Here is a 20,886-nt window from a genome sequence, read left to right as displayed (position 1 = left end):
ATGACCCAGCAACAGCCAACTCTACATTGTTATTCGCTGACTAACACATCACTCAACAGGCCAGGCCCTGCCTTTAAAAGCAACACACACTCTAAGTCACAGATACTGCAGTGGAACGTGATCATCAACATGTGAGTAATTGTTAGGACAACACACCATCCTTTTTGACCCAGGTGGCTGCTGTATTCTCCATCAGGACCATCTGACAGAACATGTCTCCTATGAAGCTGAGGATGTACTTGGCAGTGGTTTGGTCCAGGTGACGTTCCGCCATTGCTCCAGGGATCCACAGGGCAAGGGCCTCATCATCAAACTGGTCTGGAGTGGAGAAACCATCCATTCGGATTACTCCATTTTTACTGTAGGAGAGCCTGAAAGGGAAAACAGATAAAAAGACCATCAGAAAAAGATCAAACTGCACAGCATGAGAAAATGCTGATATTTTCTTGAATCCAGACATCATTATGGAGAATATGCTGCAACATTGACCATGGTTATGATTATTATCCTCCTATCAGGAACGAATACCACGATGTTTTTTAACTCGTTGGTCCTACTACTACAAAGTCTGCAGTTTGCTGGACCCCAAAAAGAGTGCAATTCATTTGTCAGTTAGCGCAAAAACAACAACCAAATTCCAAGATACGTCGTCAAAGAAGAATTGTCCATAGGCGTGAATGGCTGTGTGTGCCCTACGATTAACTGGTGGCCAGTCCGTGGCATACCCTGTCACTCGTTTGAACTTGAAGGTACCGCTTTGCCTCAGACAGGTCAGCTCGGGTTAGCAAACAAGAATCCGAAATAGAGATGCGTCGGCGGGGAGACAGAAGGAGGGATTGCAGTAGCAGCAGGTCTACAGTGAGGAAAGATTATAGAGCAGCAAATCCTCTTTGACAGATTTACACAGTTTGACCCCTGACTGCAAATGCTGTTGCTTATCCATCGACAGTGACTGTTTAATGACCATCCAAATGTGTGCGTGTATTAGGCAGAAAGGACTAGTAAAAAAAAAAAAAAAAACAAACAAAAAAAAATTCACAAACAAATACAGCTTTGCGATTATTATTTTTCTACATGAGCCTTCGGGTTTGCTCTCGAAATGTAAGACGATATGGAAAAGACATAATAGTTTCAGGGCAAGTTGGGGACCACATAATTATCATAGTTTTAAAAAAAAATATCCGCTAAGCTCGAAGGAATACATACTGTAAATAAACAGTGATCATCTACCCTTACCGTCTGAAATAGTAGAAACGACAAAACACAGGAGAATGTGCCGGCTCTTCGCCTTTCTTGCTGCGGATGACCCGGCACTCCCGACACTTTTGCAAATTGGGTCCGATCTCGGAACAAGAATCATCCTGAAGGAAAGACTCCCCTGTCTGCTTTAGCTTCTTCACCTTGCGCCAGTCCTTCAGGACAGAGCGCGGGATCCCATCTGGAAAGAATTAGAATGACCAGCATCTAGAAAAAGCACCTAGATTTTTATTATACTGCAAATAGAGAGCAGCTCAAGTTTAGGATTGACAATATATGAAATAGAACAGATGACTTTTCCACTCATGGTAAGGGGAAGCCTTTTAGCTCCATTTATGCCATTGTGGCCACATCTCCCCAGATATGATTTATGATGGGTGTTGTTTTATCTGCAACATAAACCTTTTTTTTTTTTTTCCCAATAAAATATCCTGAGCATATTGCCTTGTTCAGTGGTCGTTCCTTCAAAGATTGAACACCCTCTGAAATGCAGAAGGGGAGGCACTCTTTGTGGTTAATGTGCATCATTACAGTTATTTTGCCGATACGTTCAAGGTATTTAGTGCACTTATGTCAAATATTAATGAGAAATCCGGTCGTCTCATCTGCCAGGGAGCAACTAGAATAGCTTGAAAAAAAAGGCATTCGAGGCATATCCAAATCAAAATATCTGGCAAACCCGATAAACGTACATCAAAGATTAGAAGGGGGGGACAAGTACGGCATGGGACTTGTAAGAGTGTGCAATTCTTTGGGTTTGAATTAACAGAAGTTGTTAAGCGTCCCAAAGCCAACGAAAAAATAAGCTTTTTTTTTTTTTTTTTCCCCCCATCAAAACCAATTATTATTATTTTTGAAATGCTCTATGTGACTACCATTAAAAAAACAAAAGTGTCCACTGCAATTGGCTGGTGATCAGTCCAGGGTGTACCCCGCCTCTCGCCCAGAATCAACATGCCAGCGACCCCAGTGAGGATAAGCGGAATGGAAAATGGATGGATGGATGGATGGATGGATGGATGGGTGTGTGTCCTCCACTGCTTAAGAAAACTTATTAGCACAGCTGTTGCTTGTCATGGTCTTGTGGCGATGCACTTTCTGTGTGTGTGTGATTAATCCTGTAACAATACGGTATTGAAACGTAAAATCGAGATACTTTAAGACATGAACCAGTGTCGCCTTGGAAATGACACAACTGCGACACGCCCCTTCCAACTCCAGTTTGTGCCCCCGATCCATATACAGCCATGTGAGCTCAGACTTTTATAGTTATTTTAATGTTATTTTCAAAAAAGTAAGCCAAGACTGAAGATACCTTTCGTAAGCAAGCCTCCTCCAACTCATCTGGGTCATCTGACTGGAGTGACCAAAAGTGTGGCCACCGCTAATGCTAGTCCTGTTCAACTAAATACTGTATAACACCAATAATATTGTTATATATACACGTTTATTCATAACTATTATATTTTATGTTAATATATTTATTTAAAACAAATCAACAAAGTATCGAACCATGGGTTACCTTAAAATGTTCACTCTTTGTTATATTGCAGCCATTTGTTAAAATCATTTAAGTTCGTTTTTTTTCCTCATGAAAAAGGTACACACGGCACTCCATATTGACAGAAAAAAAAAAACTTAACTGTTGAAATTTTTGCTGATTTATTAAAAAAGAAAAACTGAAATAGAAGAACCCAGTGATACTGTGGCTGAGTTCCGGAGATGAAGTCAGGAGTTGGGCGAAAGTTCTAGAAAGTCAACCATCACTGCAGCCCTCCACCGGTCCGGGCTTGATGGCAGGGTGGCCCAATGGAATCCTCTCCTCAGTGCAAGGCACATAAAAGCCCGCGTGGAGTTTGCTAAAAAACACCTGAAGACTCCAAGATGGTGAGAAATAAGATTCTCTGGTCTGATGAGACCAAGATAGAACTTTCTGGCCTTAATTCTAAGTGGCATGTGTGGAGAAAACTAGGCACTGCTGATCACGTGTCCAATACAGCCCTAACAGTGAACCATGGTGGTGGCAGCATCATGCGGTGGGGGTGTTTTTCAGCTGCGGGGACAGGGGGACTGGTTGCAATTGAAGAAAAGATGAACGCGGCCAAGTACAGGGATATCCTGGACGAAAACCTTCTCCAGAGTGCTCAGGACCTCAGACTGGGCCGAAGGTTCACCTTCAAAAAAGACAATGACCCTAAGCACACAGCTAAAATTACCTAAGGAGTGGCTTCAGAACTACTCTGTGACTGCTTTTGAATGGCCCAGACAGAGCCCTGACTTAAACCCAATTGAGCATCTCTGAAAAGACCTGAAAATGGCTGCCCACCAACGTTCACCATCCAACCTGAAAGAATGGAGAGGATCTGCAAAGAGGAATGGCAGAGGATCCCCAAATCCAGGTGTGAAAAACTTGTTGCATCATTCCCCAAAAGACTCATGGCAGTATTGGCTCAAAAGGGTGCTTTTTACTAAATACTGACCAAAGGGCCTGAAAACTTATGGTTGTGATATTTCAGTTTTCTTTTTTAATAAATCTGCAAGAATTTCAAAATTTCATTTTTTTTTTCCTGTCAATAAATGGCTGCAATATAAAAAAGAATTCGGTACCCACTGTGTATCACGACCAACAACATCAGTTTACCAGCACCTTGCATGTTCGTTGGACACATCCAATGAGGAGGAAAATTATTCAAACAATGTACGGTTTGCTGATAAACCTTTCCATCAGTGGTGAACATGCACTGAAATGTGTAAAACAATGGTAGTCATTTAGAGCAAATTATATAAATAAAAATGATTTTCATTAAAAAAAAAAAAAATAATAATAATAAATCAATAAAATGAAGACCAGGCACAGTACCCAATGAATTAAGATGGACGAAATGCCTTTGGGTCAGACAGTGTTATGCTGGTCTACAGATTCCACGGTGGAAACCCAAGCCACATTAGCATTGAGTGTTTCCAGTTGTACTTCAACAAGCTGAAATGAATTGAACTGCTTAGTGGTAAGGTTTCTGTAACATGATCCTAATGGTTACAAAGCTGTCAGAAACCAACGTTGTATGTTGTTATTTAAAATGGTAAGAAGAGAGGACTATCATTAGATGTATTAGACTTACTGCTACTGGCCAGTTTGAGTTTGGTCTTCTCTTTAGCAGACCTAAAGATGCCGTTAGGTTTCACGTCATCCTCTTCCTTTTCATGTTCTCCTTTTTTCTTGGCCATGTCATTCTGTTTCTTCTTATAGGTCGGTTTGGGCTGACGCTTGGCTCTGCCCTCCAGCTTGCTCTCGCTGGCATCAGAGTCATCTCCCCCACTCTCTGAAGGAGACTCGTATGTCCGTTTGCTTCCTCGCCTTTGTGAAGAGGATGCTTTCCTTTCCTCCCCAACTGTGGCTCCACCTGTCTTCTCCTCTGAAAGCTTCTCTCGCTCTGCTTTTTTTGTGGTGTCCTTGCTCAGCTCCACCTCACTGGATGTGGAGGCACTGAGATTGACGGTACATGGTTTCATCATTTCAGTCATTGTTGTGGTGTTGCTAATGCTGGGCATTTTTTCTGGTTGAGCAATCACTGAGGCTACAGTAGCAGTTGTGTTCTTATCCTCCTCAGAGTGCCGTGTTAACCAGGCTTTCTTCAGCTTGTGGTAGTTAATGGCTTGCCCACTACTTGTTGGAGCAGGCCCACAGGACTGGCCATTGTGCAGGGGACTTGATTTTCCTGGTGTTGTTCTGCCACTTGTTGATCTGCTGTTACTGCTGTCCACCGAAGATGATGTTTGGCTGGAGGCAGGTGGAGGAGTGGAATTGTATGTTTTGTCAATGGGATCCGCCATTTGAGATGACTGTCCAGTAGCGGTAGACACGGAAGCAATGGAGGGGTTGCTTTTAGATTGGGCTGCTGCCAGTGCAGCTTTGTGCTTTTTGAGGTGAACAAAAGAGGGCGAGTAAGCCTTACCGGAGCCACCGCAGGGGCTAGGTGTTGGGGTGACTGTGAGGCTAGGTTGGGGTGTGCCAGATTGACTAGGAGGAGGCAAAGATCCTCCTGGAAATGCGCTACAAGATCCAACCCCCACCTGCTGCTTTCCTTGCACATGATGAGCTGGCACAGAGTAACCCAGCTCAGGAGTAGCTGCCTCACTTCTACTTTGTATAGATGATGAAACAGCAGTCCTGTGAACAGAGTTTGTGGTACTGGCTCCCACAGCCCCGTGGAGGGCAAGAATTGAGGTCTTTTTATATTGGATGTACATGTCATCTAGGTTGGAGTTGGGTTGAATAACCCTATTAGCGCCATGATCTCTTACACTCGCACCCAGTTTTTGACTTTCCACCTGAAGCTTAGATGAGCAGTCACTCCCCAAAGGTAATTCCTTCGGGGCCATAGCACCAGATTTGTTTGCAGGATTGTCAAACTTAATGGACGTTGGTGGACGCACAATGACGGAGGCCATTGCAGCTTGGGGCTTACCTCTTGACACTCCTTTCTCTCCAGAGAAGAGCACTCTTCTGTCTTGACCACCTCTCCACCCACCTGACGATGTCATATCGTCCACACTGACAGCTGAGGCAACAATGGCAGTATTTCCATTACCTTTGACATCCCTGAGTTCCTGGCAGTAATGTGGGGGGCTTCTGTTGCTCGACTGATGTTTTGCTACCAGATGCTGCTAAGGTAACTGGCTGGATAGGTGTGAGAGTCGGTGGGGACAGACGCCCACCATAGCCAGCTCTCTCCCTCTCCTTTTCCTGTTCCTTTTCTCGCTCTCTCTCCACAGCCTCTTTACGTTCCAGCGCATGTTGAGTGGGCGGATGGAAGACGGGTGCTCTGTGAAGTGATGGCATTGCCCTGAGGTTGTGTTGCTGTTGTTGAGGCTGGTGGTGATGTGGGTGGTGGTTAGAGGCCGAAGAGGAAGATGTAGAGGAGGACGGAGAAATAGCAGGGCTACAGCGCTCCATCCTTTCTACACCTGTGTGTAGGACTAGCGTTGCCTGCTGGCTGAGTTGCTCAGTAATTTTCCCTGCTAGGCCTTCACCACCCTCTGGATGGTGCTTAATTAGGGGAGGTGGCCTAGAGATGGACATTTTGGCATTGTAGTTGGCTAGCGACAGAGCACTCTGGCTTGAGACAGCTGCTCCAATACTAGCCACAACCCCTTGAGGTCCGATTGACACCTTCTTGTAGTAAGAGCTGAGCTCTTTGGAAGGGTACAGTCTTGGGGGCTCATTTATAACACTGTTAGCCAAAGTGGTGAAATAGGTGCTCTTTTCTGGCTGGACAATGTGGGGATGTACGTGGCCTGCCTTTGGGCTAAGGGAAGCGAGAGCTGGTATCCTGATGGGAAAAGTGGGATCTCTGCTTCTCTCTCTGTCCCTGTCAATCCCAGGTTCACTTGAGTGTTGAATCTTAGCAGTGAAAGGGGCCACCTCGATGCTTTCCATCAGAATTTGACGATTCTCTTCTTTGTACTTACTGGCTCGCTCCACTGCATGAACAGCATCCTTGTAAAGAAAACATGTTATATATTAATTTATTTTTCACATTTGTTTTTAGAAAATGGGCTAAACAAGAATATTTGGGGGGTTAGGGGGGGACATCTTAGACGTTCAACTATTTTATGCTTGTGGATGAGCTGACAATGGGAAAACTAGGTTGGCCTCAGCAATATAAATGGACTGAGCGATTAGTCAGCATATTTGTATGTGAATACGGCAGATGAACCAGATGACCAGTGTGACTATGAATTGCTGCATAGTCTCTTTGTCGAGAGTCGATCGTATGTCCGTGACTTTGTGCTGTGCTAAGTGTCCGCCCCCATTTGCGCTGTACGTATGCAAATGAGTAGAAAATATGATACGGTAACGTCAGTCTACAGAAGTGGCAATCTCAGGTGGCCCTCCCTCCACACACACACACACACACACACGCACACACACACACGCACACACACACCAGCTACCCAACTGGTTAAGTTAGACAGACAGACAGATTTGCTTGTTTGTTTGTTGTTTGTACCTCTCCTATTCATTTTGAAGATGATGTAAATGTGAAATTATTTATACATTCCTGTGTTCTACATTCCATGAGCCCAGTCAAATAACGAGGCAATAGAAAAGGATGATCACAGGTGTTCAAGGGTTCCAATAGTCAAAGGTCAGCAACAGATTTGATTGATTAATTGATTCTTGTGGTGTACACCTGCGGGCCAACTCCTAAGGCTTAATTTAATGAGATCCTAATTGACTCATCACTTAATGATTCAACGGTTGCCCTCAATTCATTTGTATTTGAGCGTAGTGTACCTGTGCATTAGCAAGGCGCGCCTTGCTGTGGGGGTCCAAGTAGAGGTGGTGAAGCTGTGCGTCTTTTCCAGCGATGGTCCTGTTACTATCCGTCGGCTCTTGTTTCAGCTGGGCCAACGTCAACGTTCTTATTGGATCCACAAGGCAAAGAAGCAAGATGTTATAAAAGCCTTCGATATGCTACTGTATAGCAAAAGATAAACTAGTATGCTTTTCACAGGTTTAGTTGGATGGCACAGCTCTGACAAAAACCGAAACAGAATAACTCGACTCACTCTTTATGAATGTCCAAACTGATCTTTGACAGTGGTGGGCTAGCATGTGGGTTGATTTTAACAGAGGGGCGGTGGGGATCAGCACTGGCTGGCCGTACAGGAACGTGACTCAGCAAACCCAAAGTGTCACTTGCACTACCAACAGCTTGGTGCAACCATGGACTGGCTGTGTTCTGGACATGAAAAGCGCATTTTGAAATCATGAGTCTGAATGTAAATTCACAAACAAAAATAAATGACTTTTAACTGTAGAAACAGAAGACCGCATCTTCACGGCAAACAAAAAAACTGTTCTCTGACACTCAATCGTAACCAGCATCTTTCAGTTTAGGGGACTGTTTACGTACAAACTATATGTACAAAAAAAGATGTTTCACAAAACAATTAGGGCAATAAGGGCAGCTCAAATAAAATTGGATTTTCAGCCATCCATCCAGCCTTCCGTTTTCTATACTGCTTAGAGTCACAGACAGTGTTGTACCTGAGTTGAATGGACGAAGGTTAATGAACGAGTACATATTTTGTGCGAACTTGAACTGAATTTAGTTCATTTCTGCCTGATGAACTTCATTGAGAATACGCTCATTCCGGCGTCAAAGAACGGTTTTCGGACGAAAGTTCATTTTCATTCAAGAGTGCCAGGTTTTGTTAGGGACGTCCACGGCAAAACCCATCTGAACACACTATATACGAGCCGTCATACGTTGGGGATGAACGCTGTATTTGGCAACCGCCAATCATGTTTACATTCGGCAGGCACGTCGCAGGAGCCTGTGTACGCGAGGTGCATTCAGGGACATTGCGTAAATGGGAGCAAATGTGTTCTTTAGTTGTTTTGTAATGGAGTAAATTATTGTAAAAAACATTGTATCAGAATGCTTTAGTTAAAATACTGTGCTAGCACAATGTCATAATTTGGAATTGATTTTGTTTTGTAACATGAAGAATAGATTAGATAAAATATTTTGTCAATATTGTCAGCCAGAGCAGCAAGGAATGCATCGTTATCAATGTCTTTTCATCATCGTTCCAGTTACGTGTTTTCTGTTTGCATAGTAAGGACAAAAGTCCTGATTTTGTTTAAATTCCTCATTCAAAAAAGACTGTTCAAGCAACAATCTTTTTCTCATGTTTTTAAGATTGTAGGGTGAAAACTGAAGCTGGCTACTAATGTGGACTTGCCAGTATTTTGAGGGTAATAGCCTGTCAGCAAAATATTGAAAAAAAAAAACCAACCTATGAACTAGTTCATTTTTGGAATGGTGAACTGAACTTTGAACTAATTTGTGTAGAAGTGTCTGCCTGACTTCGCTTTTGTGAGATCACGTGTGATAACCTTAGAGGGAGTCCTTAGAGGGGGTGCTGGAGAGCGCACCCGCTGGGGACTCCATCGTTCTCCCGGGGGACTTCAATGCTCACGTGGGCAATGACAGTGAGACCTGCAAGGGCGTGATTGGGAGGAACGCGCCCCCCCCCCCCCCCCAATCAGAAGCCGAGCAGTGTTCTGTTATTGGACTTCTGTGCTCATCACGGATTGTCCATAACGAACACCATGTTCAAGCCTAAGGGTGTCCACATGTGCACTTGGCACCGGGACACCCTAGGTCGCAGTTCGATGATCGACTTTGTGGTCGTGTCATCGGACTTGCGGCTGCATGTCTTGGACACTCGGGTGAAGAGAGGGGAGAATACTTCCAATTCCACCGACACGCCTTCCCATGAGGAAGCAGAGTCTGGGGTCTCTGAGGCGGGGTCTCCTATCTCTCGGGTGGAGGTCACCAAGGTGGTTAAAAAGCTCCTCGATGGCAAGGCCCCGGGGGTGGATGAGATTCGCCCGGAGTTCCTAAAGGCTCCGGATGTTGTGGGGCTGTCCTGGTTGACACGACTCTGCAACATTGCGTGGACATCGGAGACAGTGCCGCTGGATTGGCAGACTGGGGTAGTAGTCCCCCTTTTTAAGAAGGGGGACCAGCAGGGTGTGTTCCAACTACAGGGGGATCACACTCCTCAGCCTCCCTGGTAAGGTCTATTCAGGGGTGCTGCAGAGGAAGGTCCGTCGGGAAGTCCAATCTCAGATTCAGGAGGAGCAGTGTGGTTTTCGTCCTGGCCGTGGAACAGTGGACCAGCTCTACACCCTCGGCAGGGTCCTCGAGGGTGCATGGGAGTTCGCCCAGCCAGTCTACATGTTTTGTGGACTTGGAGAAGGCGTTCGACCGTGTCCCTCGGGGAGTCCTGTGGGGGGTGCTTTGGGAGTATGGGGTACCGAACCCCCTGATACGGGCTGTTCGGTCCCTGTACGACCGGAGTCAGAGTTTGGTCCGCATATCCGGCAGTAAGTCGGACTCGTTCCCGGTGAGGGTTGGACTCCGTCAAGGCTGCCCTTTGTCACCAATTCTGTTCATTCTTTTATGAACTGAATTTCCAAGCACAGCCGAGGCATTGAGGGGGTCCGGTTTGGTGGGCCTCAGTATTCCATCTCTGGTTTTTGCAGATGATATGGTTCTGTTGGCTTCACCAAGCCTTGATCTCCAACTCTCACTGGAGCGGTTCGCAGCCGAGTGTGAAGCGACTGGGATGATAAATCGGCCCCTGCCAAATCTCAGACCATGTTCCTCAGTCGGAAAAGGGTGGCGTGCCCTCTCCAGGTCAGGGATGAGATCCTGCCCCAAGTGGAGGAGTTCAAGAATCTTGGGGTCTTGTTCACGAGTGAGGGAAAAATCGAACGGGAGATCTGACAGGCGGATCGGTGCAGCGTCTGCAGTGATGCGGACTTTGTATCGGTCCGTTGTGGTAAAGAAGGAGCTAAGCCGAAAGCTGAAGCTCTCAATTTACCGGTCGATCTATGTTCCTAACCTCACCTATGGTCACGAGCTGTGGGTCGTGACCGAAAGAACAAGATCCCGGGCCGAAAAAGAGTTTCCTCCGCAGGGTGTCCGGGCTCTCCCTTAGGGATAGGGTGAGAAGCTCGATCATCCGGGAGGATCTCAGAGTAGAGCCGCTGCTTCTCCACATTGAGAGGAGTCAGATGAGGTGGCTGGGGCATCTGATTTGGATGCCTCACGGACGCCTCCCCGGTGAGGTGTTCCGGGCACGTCCCACCGCACGCTTGCTCAACAGAAAGTGACAGCATACAATAACGATGCCCTTTTGAATTAGTCCCAAAGTGAAATTATAAAATGTGTCACTGAAAACATAGCGTAGAAATGAATTAAGAATGAAAAGACACTGAATGATTTGGTTAAATGCATAGTAAGGAATAGTGGAAAAATATAAATCTCGAAAAATGGCCACCATCTAGGATTTTCAAGTGGCCCCTCGGACAGATTTGTCCAAAAGCCTCTGGATAACAAATATACCAACTTTTAATTGCGCACGCAATCGGGTTCAAAACAGCACTTTTCTGAAATGCTTGACCGTTTAATTTGAATCCCATTAAAATAAAATTCAATGCAGTTTCGCCTGGTCCTTCATGTTTTCTTCATCTTACAAATTCTGACTGGGTAATCAAACATATGAGTACAACTGTGCGTTTTCTAATTTACTAAATAAAAGTAGGGCTGTGAAATTCAAAATAAGAGCCAGGAAATTAAGAAAGAGGAATACGTGTTCAAATAAAGTGCTGAACTTCAGAATAATTCTTTGAAAAAAACTAACAAAATACAGATAATACTCCATGTTTTGATCATATGGGTAGAAGCAAAATCATGCATTGTAAAATGGCACTATACATAGGTAGAAGGGTTTTCCGGAATATTGAGGTCAACTTTGGGGGGGTGTGTATTATGCATGGGTGTTATGCATATACACGGGAAATTACGGTATTCTTCAGTGATGACAAAGACCTCAACCCGAGTGAGCATCCATGTCTCATACTGAAGACAAAACTCAAGGAATTAAGTCCTACAAATAAAAGTAAAAACAGGAAAACGTAAAATAAAGAATTGTATTTCTTCAGAATGTTCTCGTTATTTATAAGCCTCTAAAATGGCATTATAAATGTATGTAATTCCTTAACGCCCTTGTGGTAAAGGTGAAACAAACCCCTTCCTTTGATTAAACTGTCAATCATACAGACATGCGCCAAAAGTACACACACCTTTCGGAGAGATGCATCAGAGTTCACAGCGACTGGATTTTCAGGGTGAACCCATTTAGCTGTAGGGGGTAGGTTAAGTCCTTGTTGGTACGAACTTGGTGTTCCATTGGGATACTGCCAAATGATGGGGTAGAGGCCCAAACCTGCTGCTCCAGTATGAGGCTGGGTAAGTAGAGGGGGATGAGGGACTCCCTGACCCTGAAAACAGTCAAACGCATTTTAGTTGACCAATAAAAAGCAAAGAAAAGAATGTCCCTTGAGGCAGACCTGTAGGAACTGTTGCGGGTGTGCAGTTCCTGGGTGAGGCAGGGCAAGGTGACCTAAACCTCCAGGGGAGTCCAGCTGTGGGTGGCCCCCCAGGAGAGATGCCGTGTGAGGAGGAGGCATGGCTGAGAGAACCCCGGGGGGTAGAAGGTGTGGGTGAGGTAAGGCAGAAGTGTGAGGAGAAGCGAGGAGGCGAGAGGCAGCATGAGGGTGAGACGAAGGGGTGAGGCAAGGTGAGTGGGGAGATGGCGAGTGGAGCCCGTGGAGGTGAGGGTGGAGATATGCCGCCACATGGTTAGAGGAGACGGTGGTGGAGGAAGAGTTTTCATTGTCAGAACAAATCAGAGCTGGGTCCCTGTAAACAGTGAATGTCTCATTCTTATCGATAATTAGAGGGCTCTTGGCGCTGCTGATAGTACTGCCCCCACCTGACTGTGAGTGAGCTGGCATTGGCCTGAAACCAGATTGAAGAGGCTCACTTGTTTCTACTTTACTGGACATACGACCTGATGGAGGGGAAGCGCTATCAGAATATCTTGGGATTTTATGTTTCGAAACCTCTGGAGAGGTATTGGGTTTAGGTTTTGAGATGTCCATAAGGCTGAGGTGGGACTTAGACTTGATGTAATCTGCTGGACTACTGCTAGGGTACAGATGGCGCTGAGAGTTGTTGGGTTGCTGGGCTTTTTGTTTAATCGAGTCGAGGTGGGCTGGGTTAGGGTTCATTTTGGATTTAGCCACGTCAGTAGAAAGGACTGTGTTCATCTTGTCAGCGTGTGGCTGCTCCTCAGATAAACATGGACACTGGACACCAGATGGGATAGACGTGTAGTGTTGGTGTTGCTGCGTGTGCTGCTGTTGATGAAGAAAAGGATGAGGAATGACGGATTTTTCCTTGTCTACCGGCATCATGTTATCAGCCATTGATGCGACAGGTCTGGAAAGACACAAGAAGAAATTAAAATGTGTATATACAGTGTGCTTGTGTGCGTGTGTACACACACACTTCTTAGCTTGCCATGACCATCAAAACATGAAGAAGAGCAAATGTTTCATCGAATCTGGAACACTACATTTACTGCCTGCAAGAAGTTTGTGCCTCTAAATACAGTACTACAGTATGCACAGCAAAAACACACTTTAATGTATGCTTTCTATATGTACACACAAAATGGAGGGCACTTGTTTGAATGTTTCCTGGTCAAGACTCACTATTTGTCTATATATATATATATATATATATATATTCTGTTGTGGAACTTAATTAAATCCTTCCTGACAAAATACGGCCTACAGTATGGCTAAAAAAAACAACAACAACACTTCAAACAACAATAGTAAAGTTCCCTTGAAGTTATTTAATTTGGAAATATGCCTCCAAAGTCACACATTTCAGCCTCTTGGTCCAATGACATGCATGACATAGCGTATGAGACCTCAGGAAATCTCGTTCGGACTCATCTACGGCCGCACTTCCTCCACGGTAGCCTCGTTTCAGGCCACCGTGGGGAGAAAACGGGATGGTCGTGACCATCACGGTGCGGAAGAGAGACCACGTCGGCCGCGGTAAAACTAAACCTGAGCGTCGGTAAGGGTGTCGCGGCGCAACGTGGAGGCGGTCCGTAGTGGGACGAAAGCATTGTATTCCCCGGCTTCTCAAACTGGCCACCTGCAAATCCTCTAAAGCTCAACCATTTGTTTCATTCACAGTGGCGTGCCTGTTCATAACGCTTCGTATTTGTGCGTTTGTGTGTGTGTGCGCGTGTGTGAGACAGCGAGAGCGAGAGAGAAAGAGTGTGAGCACACAGTACGGGAATAGCGCAATTGCAAATAACCAGCCTAAAGAATAGGGAGTAAAGAGATAAAGTACGACATAGAAAGAGAAGCGAAGGAAAATACACTGAATGTTACATAAAGTCAGCTGACTTGCGTTCATGATGGCGTCAGTTTGAGCTGCGCTCTATGAATTAATTCTATTTCTTTTTATTTGAACAAATCAGAGGTGGACAAGCATACCGCAATGTATTACGTTGAACCCCAGGGGTTCCACTGTACTGCGATGTTTTCATACGCACAACTCAACTGTAGAATACAAAATGGAAATGGGAGCAAATCAGGAGCTTTTTTGTCACCGTTCAGTCATGATACCTCCAGTCATCTGTGGACATGAACAATATGAAAAGTTCAACGGATGACTGCAACACATTCCATTCTGTTCTCACCTGATAACCTCAGTAGAAGTAAACTCTATTTTGTTATTTAAGCTCCTGCCTGCTGTCACGCCATCTCCTATGAGACCCTGCTGCACGGCAGGGTCGACATCCGTCCTCCGGCCACCTTCTGATAGCGAAGGTGAAGGAGGGACAGGAGGTGAGGAGACGGGGGAGGGATGCAAGGTGAGGTAAGGCGAGAGGGCTGTGGACTCTGCCTTCTGGGAGGCAAGCAGAGCTGACACAGCCTCTGAACTCTCTTGATGCACAGTGGCTTGCGCATCATCTGTGATGTCAATCGCGCCACCGCCGTGGAGGTGGGACAAGGAAGGTGTCTGACATCGAGATGAAGCTAGAAAATTCGATACAACTGATCAATCGGTTATAATCATCAAATGGTTGACAGCTGATATGAATGCGTGGTCTACCTTTCACAGTGTTTTTGCTACTCTCTATTATGGTAGCCTGGATAGTGTCAGACATAAGAGGCATCTGTTGCTGTGGCGATTGGGTGATCTGCGTCACTGCCACCAATTCCTCCTCCTCCTTTGTGATCATTTTGCTCGTTTCCCCGACAGCCTTCTTGCTGTCCTCCGTAGCTCGAAGCTCCGCCCACGGGGACAGGCAACCAATGTGGGATGAGGAATCGTTCGGTTTGCCGGCCTGCATTAGCGTCTTCTCCTCATCCTCCATTTTGGAAACATTGGATTTCACATCACTGTTGCGAGTCTTTAATTCATTCTCAGAGTTTGGTTCTGATGAGGAGGAAGAAGAGGAGGAGGAAGAGGATGACGATGAGGACGAAGAAGAGGAGCATGACGAATGGGCCATCCTCTTGTGTGGGTTTTCAGAGTCACTGCTCTCTGAGAAGTCAGATGTCGTGTCTGTCTTCAGTCTCTTTAGACGTACCTTCTCATCATCGTCACCCTTCCTGCGCTTGTTTATTGCCTGTTTGGCCTTAGACTTGGAGTCTGAAAAAAGGAAGAAAAAAAAAAGAGAGAAAGGCTTTCAGTATTCATTTTTCAACAACAACAAAAATATATATCATAACACCTTTCCTACTACGTATAGCACATATGACATTTTCCAGGGTTAGTTCTGGTTTGCTCATGTGTATAATCGCAGAGCCAAAGCAGTGTCGGAAGACGAGAGCCTCGCCTTTGCCGACAGCTTCTTCTCTCCTGTCTCTGTCCTCCTCGGCGATGCTGCTATCTGATCCTTTCCTCCGCGATGAGCGAGAGTTGCGCTGTTCCCGTCCGCCGCCACTGGGGGAATGGCCGGACGGTTGCTGGCTTTGCAGTGATTGACTCTGCGGTTGCGAGGCCAGTGTCCCTTGGGACCCCTTTGGGTTGGGGCCCGATGATGTCACCATCGGACGGGGGCTGTTAGTTTGCGCTCGTGTGTAATGGCTCTGTAAGAACGAAAGCGTGAGAAACATCCTTCGTGAGCAAAGGCAGGGCCCAGACAGAACCGACATTAACTAACTAATGCACTGTACATTCAATCAATCAAACGGCGCAAGGCAGTCACATGACCGCACACGTCTTCTATTGGGCTTTACGGCCCTGCCGAAGCGACTTATATTGAAAAGAAGTTTACATTTTAGACTACTAACGTACCGTATTTTCCACACCATAAGGCGCAGTCTCAATTACGGGGTCTCTTTCTGTACACGTGTAAATCAAAAAGTAACAACGATCAAATACACTTTTTACTAAATATTGTGGCGACAGTGAAATCGTGCATTTCTTTGCACTTTTATGCTACTGCGCCGTCAAAGTGGCCTTGGTTAAATGCTCTTGGTTCAAATCACCAGTTATAAAGTAGCACTTTGTGAGGGACACTGATGATGTAAAAGTAACTATTGTTGATCGGATGAAGGAAATGTAATCTAATTACTCCTCTGAGGAAAGTAACGCGTTACTTCGCTCGTTACTCAAAATGGTGGTTTTTTTTTTTGGGGGGGAGTAATGCGTTACTTTGGACTTTGTAACTGGCATCGCTACTGACAATTGGTCGTTACTGAACGATTAAATGTAACACCAAAAGAACCAAAGTGCTACAAGGACCGTTTGCAACAGTAAACCCAGATTTATCTTGTATACGATGACAGTGTAACTTCCTAATGTTTGAACATGGAGGTGGGGGAGGGGGGGGGGGGGGGGTGCGTGGCGTACCTGAGTGTTGCCAGAGGTCCCGCTGGGTCTCCCTCCCGCCATCTTTACACGTAAACAAAGTGGGAAAGAAAAAACAGACAAACAAAATGAATCGAAAGAAAATGTGGGAGACGGAGGCCGAGCTTTTAATGGCTCAAAAAAAAAAAAAAAAAAGCTCAACCAATGAATTTCTGGACGAAATAACAAGCCAACTGTGATTGAAGCCTCATCAAATTTACTCTTGAAAGTGCTGTCGCATGAAAGGAGAACAAGACTAATCATCGTGAAAGTGAGTGTGTTGAATTTAACAATTGCACAAAAATCCCGCTGGAAGCTTTTTTTTTTTCTTTTAACTTCCTGATGAGAATCTACAACATGAGACAGCAGACCGAATTCAAATTTAGTCGATAACTGCGTGATAATGGATTTGGAGGTCAACCAATTCCTCAAGGATGATTCCTATTAATTATGCCATTTTGCGGACAACAAAAAGACCAACCTAATGCCAGATTTGTTGTTTTCTTATATATGATTAAGGTTTGTTTCAAAACATTTTTATATCCAGTTGCAATAAAAAGCATGTGCACCGATTGGAATTACAGTGGAATTTCATTTTGTGACCCCCGTTTGCAACCTAAAACCGTCGCAAATTGAGGTATGGTTTCCTTATTGAATTAAATGTAAACACAATTGAACTGTTCCAGCCCCCAAAACAACGTCATATTTACCTAATATATGACCACGCATCCCACGATGCAATGCGGCTGTATACTATAATAAACAGTTGTGGCTGTCGATGAGTGTGCTCACATGGGCAGAATTGTTGTTCTGACTGGATCGTGACCTTCGTCTGGAGGTAATCCCGATATTTTCTCCTTTCAGTAGGGAGTGAACCACATCATCTAGAAAGGTCATCTGAATCATGGAGGGATCCACATTCTGAGGCTCAAGCACCTAAAAATAACATTGCAGACCTGCTTAAAGGTTTTCTGTTTCTTTGATGACGTGCTCATTTGCAACACGTTGCAATTAGAGGCGGAATGACAAGCGGTGTAGAAAACGGAGAGATGGATATGTGTGCGTGTACCTGGTCATTCATAACGACCATGTTTCGGCTAAAGAGGTCGTGATGTGTAATGATGCCTGTGAACCACTGGGTGGCCGAGTCTTGTCTGTACACACGCACGCGGTAGCCATTCAACGAATAGGGACCTGAAAGGGTCAAGAAGAGAAGTGTGTTAAATAGCATTTTAGCTAAAAATAGGTACAGAATCCTTCTTGTGTGAAAATAATAATATTGTAAGGCACAAAGGTTTTATGAATACAGTGCATATTTTGCCAGCTTACCTTGCATAAAAATTTCCTGCACTTTCTGGTCTTTGAGCCAACCCTTCAATTCCTCATGGAGCTGAGGATTGTCTCTTAACACTGGATTCTGATTGTCCACCTCATCCTGCGAGATGAACAAAACATACAGCATGTCAGTATGCCTAACGCATACAAGCAACAAAGTCCCCAACTGAAATGTCTGCGTAATGGCTGTCGTCGTTTCATTGTAACTTGGACCATGTAAGACAACACAGTCACCATAGTGACTAACAATCGCCATAATAGCAGACAAAAAGACAAAGAAAAACATGGACACTTCAAGAGACAGAAAAAGTAAAACAGAGACACAGAATCCCCCCCCCCCCACAAAAAAAAAAAAAACTCCTGTTATTCGTGGGCAATAATATACACAGCATGAATCAACCATGATGTTGCCATCTAAGATTATTTATGATGTCATTTGGAAAAAGGCAGCGTGTGTGCCACAGGCTGAGCTTCTGGGCACAGACAATTCTTGGCTTGGCTTTCCCTTCTGGATGGGACTTTACAAAAACACAGCGGTTACTGTCATGAGCTGTGACCCCCGCAGTTCTTTTGTTGGAGCACGGGTGGTGCTTTGCGCCTCTCTCTCTCTCCCTCCCTCTCTTCCCAGGCATCAGCACCACCTCGGCCGCGCACCTGTCCTCAATCAGCCTTCATCATCACCTGCATAAAAGCGTGCCAGATCCCAGAAACTCTCGCCAGAGTATTCACGTTCTCCTGCGGTACTCCTGTGGCTCTCTAACCAACACGTAAGCTACGCCAGTCCTCGCTATCTTTCTGATCTGTTTTTCCCTTGTTCTCAGTGCTCCTTCCATGTTCCCCACCGTGTTGACCGCTACCACCATGCCGCCAAGCCATCCGCCCGCTCACATTCCGTCTCGACAACCCGCCAGGACGCCTCGAGGATCCGTCTCCATATCCTCTTCCGTAAACCTTTCACCACAAACCTCTCAGCCGCCGAATGCTTCTGGATCCAGTTCAAATTACCCAAACCGTTACACCTCAGCCTACAACTCCGTACCACCATGAAACAGCAAACCCGTCCTCAAGAAATTGTGCGCTTGCATGATAAGTAAAATAGCTTGCAGCATTAGCAATGTTTCTTATGTTTCGAATGTACTGTAGTCAATAGTAGGGTTGGTTGTACGAATGTAGTCACAAACAACTCAAGCTGACAAACAGAAATGCAATAGTTTATTAACACTAACAATTCAGATCTTAAATACATGCGTCGGTTCCCCTGAGTGTAATGAAGACACTGACACCGTTACACAGGCTTAGAAGAACCCAGTGCCACAAAGAAAACCAAACCACATTTTCCACATTGAGAGTGCTCTCATTTGTTCTGCTATGTTTGTGTACATAGTTCAATTGGGGTTACTCTGGCAAAGCAATAAGGATGACGAATGACTGGTGAATCTTAGGGGGATGGAAAAAAAAATAGTGATTTGAGATCAAAGTTGGTTGATATCGCAGTTATCTGGAGCTATCTACACGTGGTCACCATTGGAAAATTCACATATAAGACAGACAAAATTCATTTTGGTGAACCAGTTTTTCATATGACAACGTAAAGCTAGAGGTCTCACGTAGAGGCGGGGAAGATGCGGGTGGCAGGAAGAACAGTTAAAAACGGAACAGGAAAAAAATGAACTAAAACGGAGGCCATAATAAATGCCGAAAAGCGGTATATATTTAAAAGGTGAAAACAGAAGGCACACAGGGAAGTAAGCTGGGTGAAGGGGAATTACACTCCCCTCCAAACGTATTGGAACAGTGAGGCTTGGCTTTTAACCACTCAACGTAGGCATTCAGCACCGTTCATTGTTTGAAAAATAGATTAGAAATATATATCAGTTACATGCTCCAATAGTATGAAGTTAGTATGGATTCAAACAAAAGGCGTGATCTTGGATGTTTCAGATGGGTGACGGGGCCCGGGGGATGGTTAGGTACCATCGTTAGAAAATTCAGAGGGAAAAGTGTGAAAATTGCCCTACAAGCCAAGTCGCCTTTGTAAAACCATGTTTCAGTTTTGTGGCAAGTCATATGACAACGCAAAGCTGTAGAGCTCGAGAAAACGCCGGGAGGATGCAACTGGCAGGAAGAACAGATTAGACGAAGTCTGGTTTTCATTTCACCCTGCAGTGTTCTACTTTCTCATCTTTGTTCAGCTCTAAATTAAAACCATCATACTGGAATGTAGCCTTGCGGAGGTCACTATCCTATAACATACAGTATATTTTGTGCACTTGAAAGCCAGTCTGAGCCGGTTATAATTCTCAACTATAACACGACACATTACGTACACAGGATATACCTTTCCAGTTAGAAGAGAATAAAAAACGTTTAGGTTGTTTTTAGTTAAATCTATTTTGCATGCACTGATGAAACCTATTGATTTGCTCAGCAGAGCTGTGCCAAGACTCAGGCTCGTCAATCACGGTCAATTGGCAATTGTCTGACCTGAATAAAAGAATCAATCAGATGAACTGGTCTTCCGACTTGCAAATCAAGTCTGCTTTCTTTCAAGGTATAGTAAATATAAAGTCATATTTTATCATAAGCATGGTGGAGCACATTCAATCGTTGACTTTTGAATGTTTGTCCCCTCTGTCCACCAAAATTACAACAGTAAAGAGGGTGGGGAGACTAGCTAGCAAAACGGAGTAAAAAAACGAAATTCTTTGCCGAGCTTCTTTAGAGAGCGGGAAAATCCAAATCATGAGACCGAAGAAGAGCCTGCAACTTCCAAAAAGAAAGCTGCAATTGAAACACAAGGACCAGATGTAAAATGATTTATTTCACATGCGCAATGTGATTTCTCAAACCTGAAACGAACTGCGCGAGCTGATTTTGAGCATTGAACATTGAGAAAGATCAAGTTCGTGATTTTCTGCAGGACAATTCTCTTCGATGAATATAAGTCTGGTTTTCAACCACACCGCACTTGTTAAAG

At 44.9% G+C, this 20,886-nt stretch overlaps 1 protein-coding gene across 1 annotated transcript in view; it reads right to left on the bottom strand.

Moving 5' to 3' along the window:
• Positions 1-20,886, bottom strand: part of LOC133417787 (probable JmjC domain-containing histone demethylation protein 2C) — a 109,773-nt gene that overhangs the window by 15,035 nt on the left and 73,852 nt on the right. The window contains 15 exon segments of the mRNA XM_061705892.1: positions 157-371; positions 1,237-1,438; positions 4,377-5,865; positions 5,867-6,754; positions 7,556-7,682; positions 7,831-8,003; positions 11,927-12,124; positions 12,194-13,127; positions 14,413-14,752; positions 14,829-15,371; positions 15,559-15,811; positions 16,578-16,619; positions 17,367-17,510; positions 17,644-17,768; positions 17,904-18,009. Coding sequence (XP_061561876.1) covers positions 157-371; positions 1,237-1,438; positions 4,377-5,865; positions 5,867-6,754; positions 7,556-7,682; positions 7,831-8,003; positions 11,927-12,124; positions 12,194-13,127; positions 14,413-14,752; positions 14,829-15,371; positions 15,559-15,811; positions 16,578-16,619; positions 17,367-17,510; positions 17,644-17,768; positions 17,904-18,009 — 5,779 coding nt within the window.

Source organism: Phycodurus eques, chromosome 19, assembly GCF_024500275.1.
Source record: "Phycodurus eques isolate BA_2022a chromosome 19, UOR_Pequ_1.1, whole genome shotgun sequence".
NCBI lineage: Eukaryota > Metazoa > Chordata > Actinopteri > Syngnathiformes > Syngnathidae > Phycodurus > Phycodurus eques.
Note: the sequence above shows the minus strand (reverse complement) of the source record. Positions and strands in the feature narration are given on the sequence as shown.